The sequence below is a fragment of the Anomaloglossus baeobatrachus genome, chromosome 8 (assembly GCF_048569485.1).
Source record: "Anomaloglossus baeobatrachus isolate aAnoBae1 chromosome 8, aAnoBae1.hap1, whole genome shotgun sequence".
Taxonomy (NCBI): Eukaryota; Metazoa; Chordata; class Amphibia; order Anura; family Aromobatidae; genus Anomaloglossus; species Anomaloglossus baeobatrachus.
Window position 1 is genome coordinate 254,838,605 of NC_134360.1, and position 22,842 is coordinate 254,861,446.

Consider the following 22,842-nt stretch of genomic DNA (forward strand, 5'->3'; position numbering starts at 1 on the left):
TAAACAAAATTCCCTTCTTCTTTTTCGCTCCTAATTGGGAGACCCAGACAGTGGGACGTCCAAAAGCAGTCCCTGGGTGGGTAAAAAGATACCACATGAACGGGCTGTCAGACAGCCCTTTCCTACAGGTGGGCCACCGCCGCCTGAAGGACCTGTCTACCTAGGCTGGCATCTGCCGAAGCGTAGGTATGCACTTGATAGTGTTTGGTAAACGTGTGCAGACTCGACCAGGTAGCCGCCTGGCACACCTGCTGAGCCGTAGCCTGATGCCGCAATGCCCAGGACGCACCCACGGCTCTGGTAGAATGGGCCTTCAGTCCAGATGGAATCGGAAGCCCAGCAGAACGGTATGTGTGAAGAATTGGTTCCTTGATCCACCGCGCCAGGGTGGATTTGGAAGCTTGCGATCCCTTATGCTGACCAGCGACTAGGACAAAGAGCGCATCAGAACGGCGTAGAGACGCCGTGCGAGAAATGTAAATCCTGAGTGCTCTCACCAGGTCCAACAGATGTAAACCTTTTTCAAATTGGTGAACTGGATGCGGACACAAAGATGGCAAAGTGATATCCTGATTGAGATGAAAGGAAGAAACCACCTTGGGAGAAAACTCTGGAATTGGACGCAGTACTACCTTGTCTTGGTGAAACACCAGGAAGGGAGATTTGCAAGATAACGCCGCTAGCTCGGACACTCTTCGAAGAGACGTGACCGCCACAAGAAAAACTACTTTTTGTGAAAGCCGAGAAAGGGAAACCTCTTTCAAAGGCTCGAAAGGCGGCTTCTGGAGAGCAATGAGAACCTTGTTTAGATCCCAGGGTTCCAATGGCCGTCTGTAAGGAGGAACGATATGACAAACTCCTTGGAGAAACGTGCGTACTTTAGAAAGCCGTGCCAAGCGCTTCTGAAAGAATACGGATAGCGCGGAGACTTGACCCTTAAGAGAGCTAAGCGACAAACCTTTTTCCAACCCAGACTGCAGGAAGGAAAGAAAAATTGGCAATGCAAATGGCCAGGGAGAAAACCCTTGAGCCAAGCACCAAGCTAAGAATATCTTCCACGTCCTGTGATAGATCTTAGCTGAGGATGGTTTTCTAGCCTGTCTCATTGTGGCAACAACTTCATGAGATAAACCTGAGGCCGCTAGGATCCAGGACTCAATGGCCACACAGTCAGGTTCAGGGCCGCAGAATTCAGATGGAAAAACGGCCCTTGAGACAGCAAATCTGGACGGTCTGGTAGTGCCCACGGTTGGCCTACCGTGAGATGCCACAGATCCGGGTACCACGACCTTCTTGGCCAGTCTGGAGCGACGAGAATGGCTCGATGGCAGTCGGACCTGATTTTCCGGAGAACTCTGGGTAACAATGCTAGAGGTGGGAACACATAGGGGAGTCGGAATTGCGACCAATCCTGAACCAAGGCGTCTGCCGCCAGCGCTCGGTGATCGTGAGACCGTGCCATGAAAACTGGGACCTTGTTGTTGTGCCGTGACGCCATCAGATCGACGTCCGGCGTCCCCCAGCGGCAACAGATCTGCTGAAACACGTCCGGGTGAAGGGACCATTCTCCTGCGTCCATGCCCTGGCGACTGAGAAAGTCTGCTTCCCAGTTTTCCACGCCTGGGATGTGAACTGCGGATATGGTGGACGCTTTGCTTTCCACCCACGTCAAAATCCGCCGGACTTCCTGAAAGGCTTGGCGACTGCGTGTTCCCCCTTGGTGGTTGATGTACGCCACCGCCGTGGAATTGTCCGACTGAATCCGAATCTGCTTGCCTTCCAGCCATTGTTGGAAGGCTCGCAGAGCAAGATAGATTGCTCTGATTTCCAGAACATTGATCTGCAGGGTGGACTCTTCCTGAGTCCACGTCCCCTGAGCCCTGTGGTGGAGAAACACCGCTCCCCACCCTGATAGGCTCGCATCCGTCGTGACCACTGCCCAGGACGGGGGAAGGAACGACTTTCCCTGTGACAATGAGGTGGGGAGAAGCCACCAACGCAGAGAGTCCTTGGCAGTCTGAGAGAGGGAGACAGTCCTGTCGAGGGACGTCGATTTCCCATCCCATTGGCGTAGAATGTCCCATTGTAGAGGGCGCAGATGAAACTGCGCGAACGGGACCGCCTCCATTGCTGCTACCATCTTTCCTAGGAAATGCATGAGGCGCCTCAGTGAGTGCGACTGGCTCTGAAGGAGAGATTGCACTCCTGTCCGTAGCGAACACTGCTTGTCCAGTGGAAGCTTCACTATCGCTGAGAGAGTATGAAACTCCATGCCAAGATAAGTCAGAGATTGGGTCGGGGTTAGATGAGACTTTGGAAAGTTGATAATCCACCCGAAACTCTGGAGAGTGTCTAGTGCCACCTTCAGACTGTGTTGGCATGCCTCTTGAGAGGGTGCCTTTATAAGCAGGTCGTCTAGATACGGGATGACCGAGTGACCTTGCGAGTGCAGAACAGCTACTACTGCTGCCATGACCTTGGTGAAGACCCGGGGGGCTGTTGCCAGACCGAAAGGTAACGCTACGAACTGCAGGTGTTCGTCGTGTATGACGAAGCGTAGGAAACGCTGATGCTCTGGCGCAATCGGCACGTGGAGATACGCATCTTTGATATCTATTGATGCTAGAAAATCTCCTTGAGACATTGAGGCTATGACGGAGCGTAGGGATTCCATCCGGAACCTCCTGACTTTTACGTGTCTGTTGAGCAACTTTAGATCCAGGACGGGTCGATACGATCCGTCCTTTTTTGGGACCACAAACAGATTGGAGTAAAAACCGTGACCTTGTTCCTGAAGAGGGACGGAGGTCACCACTCCTTCCGCCTTTAGAGCGGCCACCGCCTGCAACAGCGCATCGGCTCGGTCTGGTGGTGGAGAAGTTCTGAAGAAACGAGTTGGCGGACGAGAACTGAACTCTATCCTGTACCCGTGAGACAGAATATCCCTCACCCAACGGTCTTTGACGCGTGACAGCCAAATGTCGCCAAAGTGGGAAAGCCTCCCACCGACCGAGGGTGTGGGAATCGGAGACTGCAAGTCAGGAGGACGCCGTCTTGGCAACGGTTCCTCCGGCTGTCCTTTTTGGGCGTGACTGAGACCTCCAAGAATCTGAGCGTCTCTGGTCTTTTTGAGTCTTTTTTGACGAGGCGAATTGGGACCTGCCCGGTCCTCGAAAGGACCGATAACCAGACTGACCCTTCCTCTGTTGGGGTTTGTTTTGTCTGTGTTGCGGTAAGGATGAGTCCTTACCCTTGGAGTGTTTGATGATTTCATCCAAACGCTCTCCAAACAATCGGTCACGAGAAAAAGGCAAATTGGTTAAGCACTTCTTGGAATGAGAATCTGCCTTCCAATGTCTCAACCACAGGGCCCTACGCAAAACAACGGAGTTGGCTGACGCCACTGCCGTGCGGCTTGTAGCGTCAAGAACAGCATTAATCGCGTACGACGCGAATGCCGCCATTTGCGAGGTCAATGGTGCTACCTGCGGGGCAATGCACGTGTGACTGAGTCGACTTGCGCAAGCCCGGCTGAGATAGCTTGGAGTGCCCATACGGCAGCAAAAGATGGCGCTAACGACGCTCCAATCGCTTCATAGATGGATTTCAGCCAGAGCTCCATCTGCCTGTCAGTGGCATCTTTAAGTGCCGCTCCATCTTCAACTGCAACCAAGGATCTAGCTGCAAGCCTGGAAATTGGAGGATCCACTTTTGGACACTGGGTCCAACCCTTGACCACCTCAGGGGGAAAAGGATAGCGTGTATCTTTAAGCCGTTTAGAAAAACGCCTTTCCGGATAAGCGTGGGGTTTCTGGATTGCGTCTCTAAAGTCAGCGTGGTCCAGAAAAGTGCTTAATGTACGCTTAGGATATCTGAAATGGATTCTCTCGTGCTGCGAAGCTGACTCCTCTACAAGAGGAGCTGGTGGGGAAATATTTAACATCTTATTGATGGACGCTATAAGATCATTAACTATGGCGTCACCATCTGGTGTATCTAGATTGAGAGCGGTCCCAGGATCAGAATCCTGATCAGTTACGTCCGCCTCATCACCCATAGATTCATCTCGCTGGGATCCTGACCATTGAGATGAATGTGAAGGCCCGTCATAGCGAGCCCGCTTAGGCTGCCCGGGGCCATCGTCCGAGTCAGAGTCTTCACCCTGAGGTGTATGTGCCCGTCCCGGAGCTTGGAGGTAATTCAGCTGAGGGGGACCAGGGGGCAATGATTGCACAGTGTCCGTGGCCTGAAGTACAGGCCTAGCTCGCAATGTGTCAAGAATTTGTGACATAGCGAGAGACATTCTGTCAGCAAAAGCTGTAAACTCAGTTCCTGTCACCTGGACAGCATTCACAGGTGGTACACCCTGGGTCACGTCCAGCAGAGGTCCCGACTGTGCAAGTGCCGCAGGGGCCGAGCACTGCACACAATGGGGGTCAGTGGAGCCTGCCGGTAGAAAAGTCCCACATGCGGTACAGGAAGCATATAATGTCTGTGCCTTGGCACCCTTGCGTTTTGTGGACGACATGCTGTTGGCTCTCTGCAATGTGAGAGAGTCTATAGCCAAAGGGCGACCAGCGCTATGCAGTACAAAGTATTTGCAGGAACAAAATACTAAGATTACTACTGGCGCAAGAGGGGGTGAGCCCTGAGGGCTGCTTACCGCCCGCTGAATAGCGGGTAAGAGGCGCAGAATTCCTTGTCTGGGTCTCCCCGGCTCCCCTCTGCAGCTCAGCGTGTCAGCAGGAATGGCTGCCGGCGTCTGTGGAGAGGGGCGGTCCGTGGGAGTTCCCAAACAAAAGTGCGGGAAACAGTGTCCCCTCTGTGCCTATTGTGAGGGCTGGAGTATGTAAAAACGACTCCAGCCCTCAGCGCTGATGCACTGACCAGCGTCCCGCCCCTCTCCTGACTGGCAGGTCTGGGGGCGGGAACGAACGGAACTAGGCCGCAAAAGCCGGGGACTCGAGTTATCAGCGCGGCCGCCGTAAAAGCGCGGCCCGCGCTGAAGTCCCCGGCGCACCACAAGTGCCAGCCGCGCCGCAGTCCCAGTGGCCGGCGCGACCGTTTCCCAAAAGTGTGCCTGCTTCAGCGAAGCTGAATGAGGCCATGGCACAAGCGCCGCAGCGCTGATGTCCCCGGCGCACTACAACACCCAGCATGCTGCGGTGTGAGCGCCAAATGCACGGGGACACAGAGTACCTTGAGGAAGCAGGGCCATGTCCCTGATGTACTCCGCTCCATCCAGCATCTTCTCCAGGGGCTGTAGATGGAGCACGGTCTCAGTGCCTGGAGACCAGTAAATCCCACTTCACCCAGAGCCCTGTAAAAAGGGATGGGGAAGGAATCAGCATGTGGGCTCCAGCCGCCGTACCCGCAATGGGTACCTCAACCTTACAAACACCTCCGACATACAGTGGGGTGAGAAGGGAGCATGCTGGGAGCCCTGTATGGGCCCTCTTTTCTTCCATCCGACATAGTCAGCAGCTGCTGCTGACTAAAAACAATGGAGCTATGCGTGCGTGTCTGACCTCCTTCGCACAAAGCTAAAACTGAGGAATCCGTACTCCTACGGGAGGGTGTATAGCCAGAAGGGGAGGGGCCTTACACTTTTAAGTGTAGTTCTTTGTGCGGCCTCCAGAGGCAGTAGCTATACACCCACTGTCTGGGTCTCCCAATTAGGAGCGAAAAAGAAATGTAATCATCCTCTGATTGTTGATAACTTGCTAATTGATCTGATCACAACTAGTGGAACCCACAATGATTCAGACATCAGAGCTCTGTAGCCCCGAGAATGGAGCAGCGCTGCCCTGAATGTAGCAGAGGTGCACATGCACTGACTCCCCTCATTGACTATGGGACTGTCGAATACAACCGAGCGCAGTGCTCCACAGTCCCATAGACAATGAGTGGAGGCCAAATGTGCAGCTTCTCTTCATTCAGGACGGAGCTGAAGAGCCCTGATCCGGCATCCCCAACCAGTCTGACCCACAGTGACCCCGACATCAGAGATCTGTAGCCCTGAGAACAGAGCAGCGCTGCCCTGAATGTAGCAGAGGTGCTCATGCACTGACTCCACTCATTGTCTATGGGACTGTCGAATAGAACCAACCGCAGTGCTCCACAGTCCCATAGACAATGACTGGAGGCCAAACGTGCAGCATCATTTCATTCAGGACGGAGCTAATGAGCCCTGATCCTGGGATCCCTGCGGGTCCCAGTGGCCAGCTTGTGCTCCCCTATTCCAAGGATAAAGGGTTAATACTCTAAAAACTCCATTTACAATGATCCCGTACTCACTGGCAGTTTATGATTGAACCCCTTCACTTTGATAACGAGTCCGTGCTCTCCAGCCACCAGCTTATACTCTAGCTGAGCCACGTCCGCTTCGTAGGCCGGCTCCGCCAGTGTGTGAGCCAAAATATTCACAAAGATTTCAAAGAGAACTAAACTGCGAGAGAAAGAAAGTGAAGTCACTACCGAGCCGGAGAAAAGGCCAAACCAGCCGATCAGACACAACATTAACACAAGTCACATTACAGCAAGTTACAAGTGTGGTCCGACCATTACATATCACATCCAGTATACTATACACCATAGAAAATCAATCCCGGGCAGAAGCCACCTCTGGAGGCAGATCACAGGGGTCACTGTACAGAGAAACGGGCTGAACGGTAGAGATTGTGCACGTGTGACCCCCAGCACTCCGCTCATCAGATGGACGTGCACAGTGCTTTACACTTTGAACAGCAGGTGGCGCCATACTGTGCAAGTAAATGTCAGAATATGGTCCTATAAGCAGCAATAGGGGATGATGAATCTGAGTGGGGGTGCACTTTAGGTTAAAGTTGATGTCATCAATTTATAATGTGTAAGACCCCAACCTATTCTGAGAAAGAAGCACAATGCTGGGTTTTTGCCCTGTAACTTGAGCATTCCCTGCACAAAGGTGCTGCTAGGATCTGCAGAGCCCCATTACCTTAAGTGTTGGTGCAGATCCCTGAACAGGGAGGCGTATTGGGGGGCAGATAATATGGTAAAAACAATGAAGGGGACGTAGCAGTAACTGCGCTCGGAGGGCAGCAGTATCGTCACCCACCTGCTCAAGGGGTCATGAAAACTAACCAAAAAACCTCTGGCTTGTAATCAGGATGGCCCGAGGTCTTCAGAATCCTTGGCTACATTTACACCTCAATTATTTATGTATTTTCTGTTTCTGTTCCTCCGAAACTAAAGTAAATGAAGTGCCAAGAAAAGCTGGGGTGCAATCTTATACCGCTACACCCCTCGAGGCCAGAAGTGACTGAACTTACGTTTCAGGCGATTGCTGTATTAATGGAGAGATCAGGTGAAAGCGGATGTAAGCTATAAGAAATAAAATGGGTAATGTGACGTTACATAACAGGAATCATCATCATTTCCAGCAGAAAGTAACATTTACTGGACCCATAGATAGGAATATATTATTATGTCTGATTCTTGAATCTATTTCTTACCTTTCGGAATCTTAAACTTGTTGTCCTTCTTGTACCAGAGGCAGCCCTGCTTAATGTCCAGTATCTTCTCGGGGTACTCGGTGTCCGCACAGTCTGAGGTCTTCAGAGTAAAGTCAGTGGCTTTAGAGGCAATGAAAAGACTGTAAATCTGGAGTGACGAGGCCGGGACGGTGCCGGGATCCACTCGCTTCATTACTTACCAATGAACTTGTTCTCAGCCGGGAGATGAAGGTCGGGGTTTACAGGATAATCGCTGGCCCACAGCTCCTTCCACTTTGCATCAATCTCTGCAGAGAAATACAACATAATAAAGATTGCATATATTGTATAAAACCGCCATCACGGGCCCTAGATTTACCTTCAATGTTATACTGCGTGCCGAACCATTTCTCCTTCATGTTGCATTTGCCTTCATTGTCGGGAGACAGGAGCAGAAGGTTCGCCCTCTCCGGGGTTAGGACTCGAAGAGCCTCAGCAATCACCTGTACATAAAAGCTTGTGTAGGTCAACGTGATCCTCAATGATCAGCTACAGATCAGGAGAAATGCTTAGAACTATTAACATAAAATGCACAAAAATGTGCAACATTGACAAAACTAAATAAAACAAAAACTGTGACACCTTAAGATCATAGACTCACGTCAGGGCTGTACTCGAAGAGAAGCTGGTCTCCGGTCAGAAAGTCTTCTTTGGGGAACAGCTGCATGTTCTCACAGATATTCTCCACGTATTCTATGGGATCGGTCTAAAAAGAAAAAAAAAAAAAAAAAAACCAAACAAAACTATCATATACTAACAATGCTATAATTTAAGGTTCATTCAAAGGAGTGCAAATAAAAACGCTCATCCGCTTTACCGGCCTGTACAAAAATGGCGACAAATCACCCAAAAAATGAGCAAATCACCCATTCACCGGGAAAACGGATTATGTTAGCAAAAATAAAAGTCATTATTGTCAGCACATCATCCGGTGTACGCCAGGAATGTGCTGCCAAACACGATGCTGTATGGGGACAGGTCGAATGTATTAAAGGGGTTGTGCATTACTTGTAAAAGTAAGTCTATACTCACCTCCGGTGCAGTCGCGGATCCAGTGATGCCTGAAGCCGCGCTCCTGGGGCTCATGTGACATTGTTATATGATTAATTCCTTTTTCTTTATTTTCACAGGTCAACATGTTAAAAAGACATCTCAGTCTTCTTCATCAGGACAAACATAAAAAGGAACGGCATAGGTTATGCCGTTCCTTTTCTATGTTTGTCCTGATGAAGAAGACAGATATGTCTTTGAAATGCGTTGACCTGTGAAAATAAAGAAAAAAGAGAATTTTGTTACTTACCGTAAATTCTTTTTCTTATAGTTCCGTATTGGGAGACCCAGACCATGGGTGTATAGCTTCTGCCTCCGGAGGACACACAAAGTACTACACTAAAAAGTGTAGCTCCTCCCTCTGAGCTTATACACCCCCTGGTGAGCCAGTCACAGCCAGTTTAGTGCAAAAACTGAAGGAGAATAGGCACCCACAAGTAAAAACAGAGCAAGAACCGGAACAACCGGAGACTCTGTCCACAACAACAGCCGGTGATAACACGCGGAACAAGAAATTGCCAACAGGCAACAGGGAGGGTGCTGGGTCTCCCAATACGGAACTATAAGAAAAAGAATTTACGGTAAGTAACAAAATTCTCTTTTTCTTTATCGTTCCTTATGGGAGACCCAGACCATGGGACGTCTCAAAGCTGTCCCTGGGTGGGAAATAAACAGAAAACTGAGAAGTAGGCAGAGCCTAACTTCACAAATGGGCGACAGCCGCTTGAAGGATGCGTCTGCCCAAGCTCGCATCTGCCGAAGCATGAGCATGCACTTGGTAGTGCTTTGAAAAGGTATGCAGGCTAGTCCAAGTGGCAGCCTGACAGACTTGTTGAGCCGTAGCCTGGTGCCTGAAAGCCCAAGAGGCACCGACAGCTCTAGTCGAATGTGCCTTGATCCCCGGCGGGGGAGGCACCTGAGAACACTGGTAGGCGTTCGAAATGGTCGACCTAATCCAACGGGCTAAGGTCGGCTTAGAAGCAGAGAGGCCCTTGCGCCGACCTGTGGTTAGCACAAAAGGAGAAGTGCACCGCCTAAGAGCAGCGGTGCGAGACACATAGATCCGGAGAGCACGCACCAGATCCAGAGTATGCAACGCTTTTTCAAAGCGATGAACAGGAGCCGGACAAAAGGAAGGTAGGGTAATGTCCTGGTTAAGGTGGAAAGGAGAGACCACCTTAGGAAGAAAGTCCGGAGTCGGACGGAGAACCACCTTGTCTTGATGAAAAACCAAAAAAGGTAACTCCGAAGAGAGCGCAGCCAAATCGGAGACTCTCCTGAGGGAAGTTATGGCCACTAGAAAGACCACTTTCTGTGAAAGACGAAACAAAGAAACCTCCCTAAGAGGCTCAAAGGGGGGTTTCTGCAAAACCGTGAGAACCAAATTGAGGTCCCAGGGATCCAAGGGCCGCCGGTAAGGCGGAATGATGTGAGACGCGCCCTGCATGAAGGTGCGGACCTGAGCCAGTCGGGCGAGACGCCACTGGAACAGCACTGACAGAGCTGAGACTTGTCCCTTGAGAGAGTTGAGGGACAGTCCCAGCTGCAGACCGGACTGTAGAAAGGACAGAAGGGTCAGCAAGGAGAATGGCCAAGGAGGATGGCCGGAAGAGCGACCCCAGGACAGGAAAATTTTCCAAGTCCTGTGATAGATCTTGGCGGAGGAAGATTTACGGGCCCGAGTCAGTGGAGAGGACTTCAGGAGAGATACCAGAAGCCGTCAAGATCCAGGACTCAAGAGCCACGCCGTCAATCTGAGAGCCGCAGAATTCAGGCGGAAAAACGGACCTTGTGAGAGAAGGTCTGGACGGTCCGGAAGATGCCACGGCACCTCTACGGACAGATGGAGCAGGTCTGGGTAAAAAGCTCGCCTGGGCCAGTCCGGAGCAATGAGGATGACTCGACGGCCCTCCATTCGGATCTTGCGCAGAACTCTGGGCAAGAGGGCTAGAGGGTGAAACACGTAGGACAGACGAAACTTGGACCAGTTTTGAACCAGAGCGTCCGCGGCGAAGGCCTGAGGATCGTGGGAGCGAGCCACGTAAACGGGAACTTTGTTGTTGTGGCGGGATGCCATTAGGTCCACGTCCGGAGTGCCCCATTTGCGGCAGATTGACTGAAAAACTGCCGGGTGCAGGGACCACCCGCCACTGTCCACGGTTTGACGGCTGAGATAATCTGCCTCCCAGTTTTCCACGCCTGGGATGTGGACTGCGGATATGGTGGACTTGGAGTCCTCCGTCCATTGAAGGATGCGTTGTACCTCCAACATTGCCAGGCGGCTGCGTGTCCCGCCTTGGTGATTGATGTAGGCAACCGCTGTCGCGTTGTCTGACTGGACTCGGATGTGCCTGCCCGCCAGCAGATGGTGAAAAGCTAGGAGAGCCAGAAGCACGGCTCTGGTTTCCAGCACATTGATCGAAAGGGCTGACTCGGACGGAGTCCAAGTGCCCTGCGCTCGGTGGTGGAGACATACCGCTCCCCAGCCGGATAGACTGGCATCCGTGGTGAGGATCACCCAGGACGGGGCCAGGAAGGAGCGTCCCTGAGACAGAGAGAGGGGCCGAAGCCACCACTGAAGAGAGCTCCTGGTCTGTGGCGACAGAGCCACTAACCTGTGCAAGGAGGAAGGCCGCTTGTCCAAACAGCGGAGAATGTCCAGCTGCAGAGGCCGCAGATGGAACTGGGCAAAGGGAACAGCCACCATTGACAACACCAACTGACCCAGCACCTGCATCAGGCGCATGAGGGAATAACGGCGGGGCCTCAGCAGAGAGCGCACTGCCAGTTGGAGGGACTGCTGTTTGACTAAGGGCAACTTCACAAGTGCCGGCAGAGTCTCGAACTGCATCCCTAGTACGTGAGACTCTGGGTCGGAGTCAGAGTGGATTTGGGAAGATTGACAAGCCACCCGAATTGGGCTAGAGTGGCGAGAGTGAGCGAGACACTCCGCTGACAGTCCACGCTGGATGAAGCCTTGACTAGAAGGTCGTCCAGGTAAGGGATCACTGCCAACCCCTGTAGGTGCAGGACCGCAATCACTGCTGCCATGACCTTGGTGAATACCCGAGGAGCTGTGGCCAACCCAAGGGGAGAGCCACGAATTGGAAATGTTCCTCTCCGATTGCAAAACGTAGCCAACGCTGGTGTGAAACTGCAATTGGCACATTCAGATAGGCATCTCTGATGTCGATGGACGCCAGGAACTCCCCTTGGGTCATTGAGGCAATGACTGACCGCATAGACTCCATGCGAAAATGCCGCACCTGAACATGCTTGTTGAGAAGCTTGAGATCCAGGATGGGCCGGAAGGAACCGTCCCTTTTGGGGACTAGGAAGAGATTTGAGTAGAAACCTCTGAACCGTTCCCGGGCGGGAACCGGTATAATTACTCCGTTGGCCTGCAAGGATGCCACGGCCTGAGAGAAGGCGGCGGCCTTGGAGCAGGGGGGAGTTGACAGAAAAAATCTGTTTGACGGGCTGGAAGAGAATTCTATCCTGTAGCCGTGGGAGATGATGTCCCTCACCCACTGATCGGAGACGTGTTGAAACCACGCGTCGCCAAAGTGGGAGAGCCTGCCACCGACTAAGGACGTTGCTGGCGCTGACAGATAGTCACGAGGAGGCTGCCTTGGCGGCAGCACCTCCTGCGGTCTTTTGTGGATGCGCTTTTGGGCGCCAGTTGGATTTCTGGTCCTTGGCTGAGTTAGTGGACGAGGCCGAGGGCTTAGAGGACGACCAGTTGGAGGAACGAAAGGAACGAAACCTCGACTGATTCCTACCCTGGGCGGGTTTCCTGGTCTTTGTTTGTGGCATGGAAGTACTCTTCCCGCCAGTAGCTTCCTTAATAATTTCATCCAGCTGTTCACCGAACAGCCGGGACCCAGCAAAAGGGAGCCCAGCAAGGTACTTCTTTGAAGAAGCATCTGCCTTCCACTCTCGAAGCCACAAGATCCTGCGGATAGCAAGGGAATTAGCCGAAGCCACCGCAGTGCGGTGAGAAGCCTCCAGCATGGCAGACATGGCATAAGATGAAAAAGCTGAAGCTTGGGAAGTTAAAAGGTAACCATTTCGGGCATAGATTCCCTGGCGAGGGAATGCATCTCCTCTAGAGAAGCAGAGATGGCTTTGAGAGCCCACACTGCTGCAAAAGTCGGGGAGAACGAGGCCCCCGCCGCTTCATATACGGATTTGGCCAGAAGGTCAATCTGGCAGTCAGTGGAATCCTTAAGTGAGGTGCCGTCAGCCACCGACACAACGGTCCGGGCTGAGAGTCTAGACACCGGGGGGTCTACCTTTGGGGAATGAGCCCACTCCTTGACCACCTCAGGTGGAAAGGGGAAGCGGTCATCAGAACCACGCTTTGGGAAGCGTTTGTCAGGACAGGCCCTGGGTTTGGTCACAGCGGCCTGAAAACTGGAGTGGTTAAAGAACACACTCTTTACTCTCTTAGGCGAGGTAAACTGGTGCTTTTCTGCCAGAGAGGGTTGCTCCTCTGATGCTGGCGGATTGAGGTCCAGTACAGAATTAATGGACGCAATCAAATCACTAACATCTGAGTCACCTTCGGACAGATCAATGGGGTACATGGAGTTAACCTCCGAGCCCCCCGTAAAGGCATCCTCCTCGTCCTGCGAGTCAGCTCCTGAATCAGAGCCGCGGGACGAGGAAGGAGAGGGAACCCTGCGTCTCTTCTTAGAAGGACGGGGTCTGGGACCAGAAGATGAATCCTCTGTGAGCTCCGGTCTTGAGAGACCCCTAGCAGCAGAGGCACCCTGTGAAAGGGGCTGATGCATGTTCAGCAAAGTCCTGGACAGAAGTCCCATGGAGTCAGCAAAAGACTGGGAGATAGACCTAGAGAAGGATTCTACCCAAGCCGGGGGTTCAGCCACAGGAGCAGGGGCAGCCTGAGAGACCACTGGGGGTGAGACTCCAGGCTGAGGCACCGCCAGGTTAGAGCAGGCATCACAATGTGGATAGATGCTCAGTTCAGGCAGCAGGAGCTTACATGTAGTGCATACTGAATACAGCTTTGGAGCCTTGCTCCTCGTGTGAGACATGCTGCTGGAGTGGGGGCTCTGCAAGAGAATGAACCCCAGAGAGCATATACAGAGGTCCACAACCAGAGGTTGTGGCTTACCAGACCGCTGTAGCGGTGTTGGGTGCCCTCCAGATCTCGAAGCCCGGACCCCCAAGCACAGCAACTCAGCAGAGATGCTGCAGACCAGCGCTGCAATGACTGAACGCAGAGAGAACGCTGAGAAAATGGCCGCCGGAGCGAAGAGAGGGGGCGGGACTTGCTTGAGGAGCGGGATCTGGAGGGCCATAGAGACCTACAGGGGAGGGGACACACACTGCAGTGGGGAGTGTCCCTCCCCTGTGCAGAACGGCCGCCGGGCGGAGCCGAGCCTATCCCTCTGCATGAGTGACATGCGAGGGCAGTAAAACCGAAACTAGGCCTCTGGCGAAGCCGGGGCCTAAATTTGAGCGGCGCGGCCGGCGCGCAGGCACCATCGGCGCGGTTCTCAGGCGACAGCCAGAGAACCCGCCGGAAATGTCAGAAAAACACAATCAGCACACTCTCCCACAACAATAAAGTACAGGGACCCCCAATATATAAACGTCTCAGGTACTTAGCTTGCTGAGACGCAGGGTTCCAAGTCCCTGGGGATGAGTGCTCCGGTCCAGCAGGGTCCTGAAGGGCTGCGGATGGAGACCGGTCTCCTGCCAAGCATGGAGACCGTGCTGGCTCCCACTTCAAGCCAGAGCCCAGGAGGGATGGTGAAGGAGCACAGCATGTAAGGCTCCAGCCTAGGAATCAACCTTAACAACACCGCCGACACAGTGGGGTGAGAGGGGACATGCCGGGAGTCCAGACGTGGACCCCACTCTTCAATCTCGTTCCAAAAGGAATAATCATATGAGAATGCATGTGTGGATGTATGCCTCCTGAACACAAAGCGATAAACTGGCTGAGTCTGCTCGTCAGGGGGTGTATAAGCTCAGAGGGAGGAGCTACACTTTTAAGTGTAGTACTTTGTTTGTCCTCCGGAGGCAGAAGCTAAACACCCATGGTCTGGGTCTCCCAAAGGAACGATAAAGAAAAGGAATTCATCATATATCCTGGATCTGTGGTTTTTAGCGCAGCATTTAACCCGTTTTCTCTTGAAACCAGTTTTTATATTTCACCGCTTGCATCGGGGCTGCTGCTTACCACCATTCTATTCCTATTGTACCTTTAAGGAGTTGTGCCTGTCACAACTACAGCAGGTGAGTACCTGTCCCAGTCCCTGCGTTAACCCCATATCGGGTAAAACCCTATGTGCCATTCTTTTCCACAGTTTCTCAGTGACTTTGTTATGACATGCAAGCCATGACCAATCAATCCACACCCGGCGTTTGTCTCTCCATTCGGACATTTGAGCGACGACTTCCTGGTCAAATGTCCGAACTCGGGGAGAAGGAAGTCAGCACCAATTGGTCGCCGGGCCCGCATGTCATTGCAATGTCACAGGGGCCCTGCAAATGCGATTTCAGACATCACACCAGAGGGGCGTATAGACTTATTTATTTTATGGGGGCGAACAACGGTAATGAGTATGACTTGTCCAAGCAGTGGACATCCCCTTTAATGATTCTGTTCCCATCAGTTATCGTCAGCTTGTGTAAACAGGACAGTAAACAAGCACTGATTGATTTGTATATAGTCGATCAATATTTGTTAAAGGGGTTGTCAGCGCCTTTTCCATTGGTGGTCCATCCATTAGGATAGGTCATCAACATCTAAGCCAGTGATCACATACACCGACCCCCAAGACGAAAAGTTCCGTCAAATCTTTTTGACAACTCCGAAGTCTGGAGGACCACTTTAACCTCAGCGTCATCAATCTATTCCCTCTATAGTCCGGTACCTGCTCCTGATAATGAAACTCATTGGCTTCAATTTTCTGAATTTCCCGGAAAATCCTGAAATAAAATTAGATACAGAATCAGTGAAAATGTCAGAACCATCCAGATAGAGGTCTGCAATAAATGGAGTAACACCGACCTCTCCTGGGGGCTCAGCTGCTGCAACATCTTTAGGTATTGGAAGACGAAATGAGTAACCTAGAAAATAAAGAAAAAAAATGACCTTCCATTCATCCATCATCAATTCAATAGACCAGTCTAGACCCACGCTCCGCTGACATAAAGCTGGAGCAACAGTTCACAAAATCTCAGCCAATTCTCACGAGGTATAGAAGAGACCGTGCACTTTGCGGCTTTAGCTGGGAGATGATCAGGAGGGAAGCTGCTCACGTGGAAGGGTTGTGTGAGACACAACCACTAAAAGACAAACGGCTGCTGCAGACCCCGGAGATGCAGGCAGCCGACTGTGGATAGGTGTTAAAATCCGCGCTGCCGTAGAATAAGACTGGAAAGCAAGTCCCAAGAGGTGATTTTATGCAACGCGTTTCGGAGTGGAATCTCCTTCATTAGGATCCTGATTGGAGTTTCCAACCAAAACGCATTGAAATCCCCTTCATTTGCATTGTTTATTCTATGGCAGGGTGGATTTTAACCCCCATCATCCACTGCCAGGGATTCCCGCTACGTGGAAGCACGTTACTGTAAAGACAAAGTAGAGGTCTAGAACGGAACGCGGAGACGATCACCCGCAGATTAATGGGGTTGCAGCTAGCACTGGACACAGAATATTTGGCTGAAGTGCAGCATGTAATGAATAAATAAGAGGGATGGGGAAGCCGATCTACAAGTGGAGCTCTGGTCACTGCACATCAGAAGAGCCACCTTTCCCCCTTGCAATCTGCCTACTTGAATTGGTGGATTTCCTGCGGAAGAAGGGGGGATACGCTTTGAAACGCGTAGAATTAAAGTTTCTGAAATGCACTGTTATTAGATGGCTCTGGTTTTGTAACTTATTTCCACCCTTGTCTGCCTGCCTGTCCTTCCTCCCCCTGTCCTTCCTCCTCCTGTAATAACAGAAACAGGGGAGAAAGGACAAAACAGCAGCAAACAGGGGCGGGGATAACTAGCAAAACCCGACCCATCTATTAGATATTTAGTTGCACCTCTCATCAAGTAACAGCGCATTTCACAAACTTTACTTGCCTATATTTCAGAAAGTATACACCCGATATCACAACTACAGGTATGTATAGAATCAGCATGATAGCACCAGTATAGCACTGGCTTTAGTTTATATAGGAAAATCCTGGTGGTTGGTCCTCTTTAAAACCAGCTTTGTTAAGCTCCTCAGCTCCTTGGACGTCTGGTTATTCACAGCAGCGCAGACTTAGATCACCACCTATTTCGGTTCCTGTGATTACGCCTGCTCGTCATACCTCATAGAAGTGTTCGTATCCGGCATCAGTCAGTGTGATGGAAATACTGAACACAGAGTACGTCGTATTCTGCTCAAAGCCGGTCTCGCTGTTCCCTCCAAACAGAGCGAGCGCCCAGCACCTGAGGGAGGGAAACAAATAATTGGGATCCAGTTTCATAGCAAATTAAAAATGTCCGAAATATCCTTAAAGGACTGTATAAAGCACCGGATGCATGTAACACTAAATGACGAGCAAGAATAGAGCTCCAACCACCGACACCGCTTCACACAAATGCAATCAGTCTACATAAAACGTGGGGTAACTGTCCATTTCCTTTTATCTTTATTACCCCCCTCAGTGCTGTTCATTACTCACTTCTTCCGCAGCAGGGACAGGATGCTGCCTTTACCCTCGTGTCCTATCAGCCACGAAATATAGTGAAGAGGTTTCACCCTAGAAACAGATGAAAATTAATTAGTGAAATGCAATCTGAATGTAGAGAAGTGACCGGTCAGGTCCGGACGATGCTGGGGCTGCAGCCGGTTCACCTACGAGGGCCTTGACTTATCTCCTTCTTTGAAGGAATTCTGTTCTGACATTTTAACAAGTTTATAACCATTCTCTTAACTGTGCAGTGTCAGAAAAAGCGGTGATAAGCAACAGGATCACACATTGGTCATCACTCAGCTGTGCCAAATTCATAAATAGCAGTGTAACAGGAGAGAAGGGGTTAATTCCACGCTGCCATTGGAGGCGATCAGTAATTAGTCTACGTGTTTCGAAGCATGAGGCTTCTTCAGGACATAAAACTATAAAATCTGAAGTAGAAGCCTCATACTTCGAAACGCGTAAACTGAAACTACTGATATCACCTCTATATACAGTAGATAACACAGGATCCACCATTCACAATAGGAGATATCACAGCTCACCTCCTCCTCCTCCTGATATCTACTGTATATGGAGATGGTAACACAGGATCAACTATTCATAATAGGTGAGGTCACAGCTCACCTCCTCCTCCTATACAAGGATCTTTGCTCCAATCAGGGCATGAATACTGCTAATGAGAAACTCAATGCCAAAACGGAGCTCAAAACACCTGAAGACAAATCTTATGTCACATGGATTCTTACTTGTAAAACTTTTCCTGGGGTGGAAGAGCCCATGTTATAGTAAGCGCATGAACCTTCTTTATAGGGACAACTGCAAGAATAAATACAGGAGGTTATACAGATGACATGGAGTCGGTTATCATGATCCTAAATGAAAAATAAAGCAATTTACACAAAAGGGTTATAACTAGTGATGAGCGGGCACTACCATGCTCGGGTGCTCAGTACTGGTAACTAGTGATGAGCGAGCACTACCATGCTTGAATACTCAGTACTGGTAACTAGTGATGAGCGGGCACTACCATGCTTGGGTGCTCTGTACTGGTAACTAGTGATGAGCGAGCACTACCATGCTCGGGTGCTCAGTACTGGTAACTAGTGATGAGCGGGCACTACCATGCTTGAATACTCAGTACTGGTAACTAGTGATGAGCGGGCACTACCATGCTTGAATACTCAGTACTGGTAACTAGTGATGAGCGGGCACTACCATGCTCGGGTGCTCAGTACTGGTAACTAGTGATGAGCGGGCACTACCATGCTCGGGTGCTCAGTACTGGTATTTAGTGATGAGCGGGCACTACCATGCTTGAATACTCAGTACTGGTAACTAGTGATGAGCGAGCACTACCATGCTTGAATACTCAGTACTGGTAACTAGTGATGAGCGGGCACTACCATGCTTGGGTGCTCTGTACTGGTAACTAGTGATGAGCGAGCACTACCATGCTCGGGTGCTCAGTACTGGTAACTAGTGATGAGCGGGCACTACCATGCTTGAATACTCAGTACTGGTAACTAGTGATGAGCGGGCACTACCATGCTTGAATACTCAGTACTGGTAACTAGTGATGAGCGGGCACTACCATGCTTGGGTGCTCTGTACTGGTAACTAGTGATGAGTGGGCACTACCATGCTTGTCACATAAATATAACAAAACAAAAAAAATAAATCATGGAAGTGAATGGTAATAAAGCAGAGAAGATGTCTTCACTCTCAAGTATGTTTGGAATACAAACCTCTGTAGAGGGAATTGAACCCTGGGGTGTCAAAGGGGTCAGTCAGGAGGCTGAAATCGGGTTTTAGCAAACCACTATAGGGAAAAAAAAAATAAAATCAGTGCTCAAAAAAAAAAAAAAAAAAATGATTTGTAAATCGGTGCTTCCTGTTTAGAGCAGAACAAACGTCATCACATGATAACTCCTGTAGAAGAACGTTACTGGCTTCAGAACTCACTTATTCGGAATCTTGCTGAATATGTCGGTCACCCATCCTTCCAGAGTGTCCAGAGATTCTGGAGCGATCAGAACACAATAAGTATCAGGATTATCAGCAGCGTCGTACGCAGAGCTCTGCGGCGTGCATCCATACCGTTAGACTGGACGGCCAGGGTCATGTAGTGCGCAGAGTAGTACGTCTTGTAAAACTCTCGGAGACGGGCGTGGGTGTCAATCTGCTTTTCTTCAGGTTCATATTTCAAAGTCTGAGCATTCCCTGCAAAATAAAGCCCTCAGCTCAAGATCCCATCTGTGCATGCACCGCCTCCGTCCCATTGATCTCCCAGCAGCGGACTTAAGTAACATGGCACCCGGAGGTGGCGCGTGCGCAGATGTAATCTCGGCTTGTGATTGAGCAGATAGCTCAATCTGCGCATGTGCTGACTTCGGGCTTCAAAGAAATGGCACCCGAACTGCTGACAGTTTCTGGATGTTCTTGCCTCACAGCACCCGCAGCAAGGATCTGGGACAGCATCGCACTACTCCAGCACCGCTCCTCTCTCCTGTGACCCCACTCCACCACCGCCCCTCCCTCCTGTGACCCCGCTCCCCCACCGCCCCTCCCTCCTGTGACCCCCCTCCAGCACCGCCCCTCTCTTCTGTGACCCTGCTCCACCACCACCCCTCTCTCCTGTGACCCCGCTCCCCCACCGCCCCTCCCTCCTGTGACCCCGCTCCCCCACCGCCCCTCCCTCCTGTGACCCCCCTCCAGCACCGCTCCTCTCTTCTGTGACCCCGCTCAACCACTGCCCAAGATGGACCCCATTTCTAATTTTTTTTAACGATTATTTCCTCTAAATTTGGGGTGCGTCTTATAATCCGAAAAATATACCACTGACTTCAAAATTTATACTAACATATGAGACATTGTTTGTCAAAAAGGACTCACCCCAGAAAAACTTTCCCATCGGATGACCGGGTGTTGCCAAACTTCCAAAAAGCATTTCCTTGCGGTTGGAATCAGAGGGTCGAGCAAGCTCATATTCTGCAATATTAGAGGACAGAAACATTTAATGTCTACTGTAGGAGAAAGGGGGGGGGGGGGGAACAAGACTTACCACTATCCACAGCTTGGACTTCCCGGTCTACGGCATCACGGACCATCAGCGGGGAGATAAAGAACTGTGCCCACCTGAGGGGACAAAGGGGCACAAGATTAATACATGATGGGGAATAGGCACCGTACCCCTAGAGATGGAACGCATCGGACGACCCGGCGATGGAATGCATAGGACGACCCGGCGATGGAACGCATAGGACGACCCAGCGATGGAACGCATCGATGCATTCCACCACAAGTCCTCTATGTGTTCTACTGCACTGCGTTCCAGGATTCTCTAGCCGGAAGCAATTAGTATCGCTGGATTTGGTGAGTGTGTGTGTGTGATCTGATGTGCGTGTCAGTGTGCGCGATCTGATGTATGTGAGTGTCGGCCAGAAACATGGGAGGACCGCGTGGAGCATACCTGCTGGAAGCGCCCACCGAAGATCGCAGGAGGACCTGGAAGCAAGGCAGGCGCCCGCGGTCTGGTAAGCATGACTCCCCTGGGAAGGGGGATATATACATACATACATACATACATACATACATACATATATGTATATATATATAAATAAATAGGACAGTGTCTTACTTTCAGTGAAATATGGTGGGTAGCATCTAAATAGGTTTGGGGAGCAGTGTAGCAATGGAGATGGAGTACAGTTGCCTTCGTAGAGCAGACGCCCCCCTGCAGGGGTATATGGATACCAGTCCCCAGCATTGATCAGGTCTTATTAGCTCTCCTCCTCCATTTTCTCACTACTGACATCTTACCGGTCCAGGGCCTGGTTGAAATGCTTTCTCTGTACGTCAAACTGGAAAATCGTCCTCTCGCAGTCGGTGGAGGCATTATCGCTGCCCCCGTGTTTCTTAAGGAAGGCATCAAAGCCGTTCTCATCTGGGTATTTTTCGCTGCCCATGAACACCACTGTAAGAAAAGTATAACCAGTTATGGTCAGAGGCTTCGCTTACAAATTTTACACCTCATTACCGCGGAAAGATTTTTCGCTCCCTTCATTTTTCTCAGTTTTACAATCGGTGACACTCACTGTGCTCCAAGAAGTGCGCTAATCCGGGGAGATCTTCTGGATCGCTAAAGCTTCCCACTCCGATGCAAAGGGCGGCTGCAGACTAGAGAGAAGAACATGAGAGGACAATGTCTCCAGACAATGGACCAAAAAAGGCTGACCGGGTCTGAGGGGGACATCAGGGGGAGAAAGATGGCGCCGAGGAGGGGGGCGGTGTAAAAAATAAGGGCACTGTGTTCCTGCATGTCTATAGAGGAGACATGTTGTAATAGGTTAAGGCCAGAGTGTTGGGAGTGCGGGAGACTCCGTGCGTCTGATTGACATGACCCTACAAACCCGGCCACCGGAGCAGGCACCGAGCCAAGCCAGGGACTAGATTTTGAAACCTGGCCGTCAGGGAGAACCAGGGCTTCATGGAAGCCACAATTGGGCCGGAAAATAAAAGTGATGGCAAGGGACTAGCCTGTGACCCTGGAATGTATAAACTCCAGCTCCACTCACGACAGGCTCTAGGGGGAGAGCGGACAGGGGTATGGTGGCAAGTACTGACCTCCAGGGAGCCCCCAAACACTCCTGATGTGTTAGTGGCGGGGTTAGGGTCCTGCCTCAGACCTGAGAGTTAACAATAGTGACGCAATCTCACACTACGCGCTTGGTCTCTAGTTGGGGTGACAGTGACACAACGCTACTTTATTGCCCCAATACAAGCTGAATCTGAAAGAAAAAGTGAAATTAAAGAAAAAAATAAATCTAAAAAGGGAGAAACCGTGCTGAGCGCCCCCTGTCTGCCTCCTACGGACACTAAACTAAGACTGACCAGCTTGTCTCCGGTGGGTGTGTACTACAGGGGAGGAGATGACTTTTAGCATATAGTGTCACCTCCTAGTGGCAGCAGCGTACACCCGTGCTCTCCTGTATCCCCCAATGAAGCGATAGATAGAGAATTATTATAAAGGATTTGGTGTCCTGGGGGGGGGGGGGGGGAAGGTCATCCCCTGCCAGGAATTACTGCACAGGCTGCCCCCCCTCTCCGGTCACACATTGCTTTCTGTCAAATACCATTTAAAAAAATGGATGTTGCTTTCAGTTTGCTATTCCACTTTACAAGGGTGCAAATTATTATTACAATGGTGCAGATATTAAATTACGGCTCACTTTCTCTACTATGGAATTCACAAATCTCTCTGGCCTTTTCTGTGTTACATTAACATAGAATATTAGAATATTCATCCCCATAACTCTGCGCACAGGAGAGGAACCTCCGGATTCGGGATGAATTCTGCATCTTATCGTGCTCCCACAACGGCCGTCATTAGGACTGTGTGATGGGAATCAGTAGCTCTTATTACAATCGCCCGGTGCGCGCCTGTGCGATCACTGCAGCACTCGTCATACCAGCTTTTCCGTGCACCCCTTCTTGTCTTTAGCACATTGGCTGTCCAAGTCTTCGTCCTCTCCCTCCTCCTCATC

The 22,842-nt window shown here is 50.9% G+C and overlaps 1 protein-coding gene across 1 annotated transcript in view; it reads right to left on the reverse strand.

Annotated features, from left to right (window-relative positions):
- The window catches only part of NRDC (nardilysin convertase), an 86,568-nt gene that overhangs the window by 55,938 nt on the left and 7,788 nt on the right, over positions 1-22,842 (reverse strand). Inside the window, exons 2-20 of the mRNA XM_075320570.1 lie at positions 22,768-22,842; positions 21,394-21,475; positions 21,119-21,272; positions 20,361-20,434; positions 20,192-20,287; positions 19,397-19,519; positions 19,262-19,319; positions 19,045-19,118; positions 18,046-18,115; positions 17,285-17,362; positions 16,928-17,048; positions 15,631-15,689; positions 15,494-15,548; positions 8,134-8,238; positions 7,852-7,975; positions 7,694-7,780; positions 7,494-7,613; positions 7,311-7,362; positions 6,298-6,448 (exon numbers count right to left, since the gene is read on the reverse strand). The exon at positions 22,768-22,842 is cut by the window's right edge and continues 184 nt beyond it. Of these exons, the coding sequence (XP_075176685.1) occupies positions 6,298-6,448; positions 7,311-7,362; positions 7,494-7,613; positions 7,694-7,780; positions 7,852-7,975; positions 8,134-8,238; positions 15,494-15,548; positions 15,631-15,689; positions 16,928-17,048; positions 17,285-17,362; positions 18,046-18,115; positions 19,045-19,118; positions 19,262-19,319; positions 19,397-19,519; positions 20,192-20,287; positions 20,361-20,434; positions 21,119-21,272; positions 21,394-21,475; positions 22,768-22,842 (1,758 nt within the window). The remainder of the gene's footprint in view (positions 1-6,297; positions 6,449-7,310; positions 7,363-7,493; positions 7,614-7,693; positions 7,781-7,851; positions 7,976-8,133; positions 8,239-15,493; positions 15,549-15,630; positions 15,690-16,927; positions 17,049-17,284; positions 17,363-18,045; positions 18,116-19,044; positions 19,119-19,261; positions 19,320-19,396; positions 19,520-20,191; positions 20,288-20,360; positions 20,435-21,118; positions 21,273-21,393; positions 21,476-22,767) is intronic.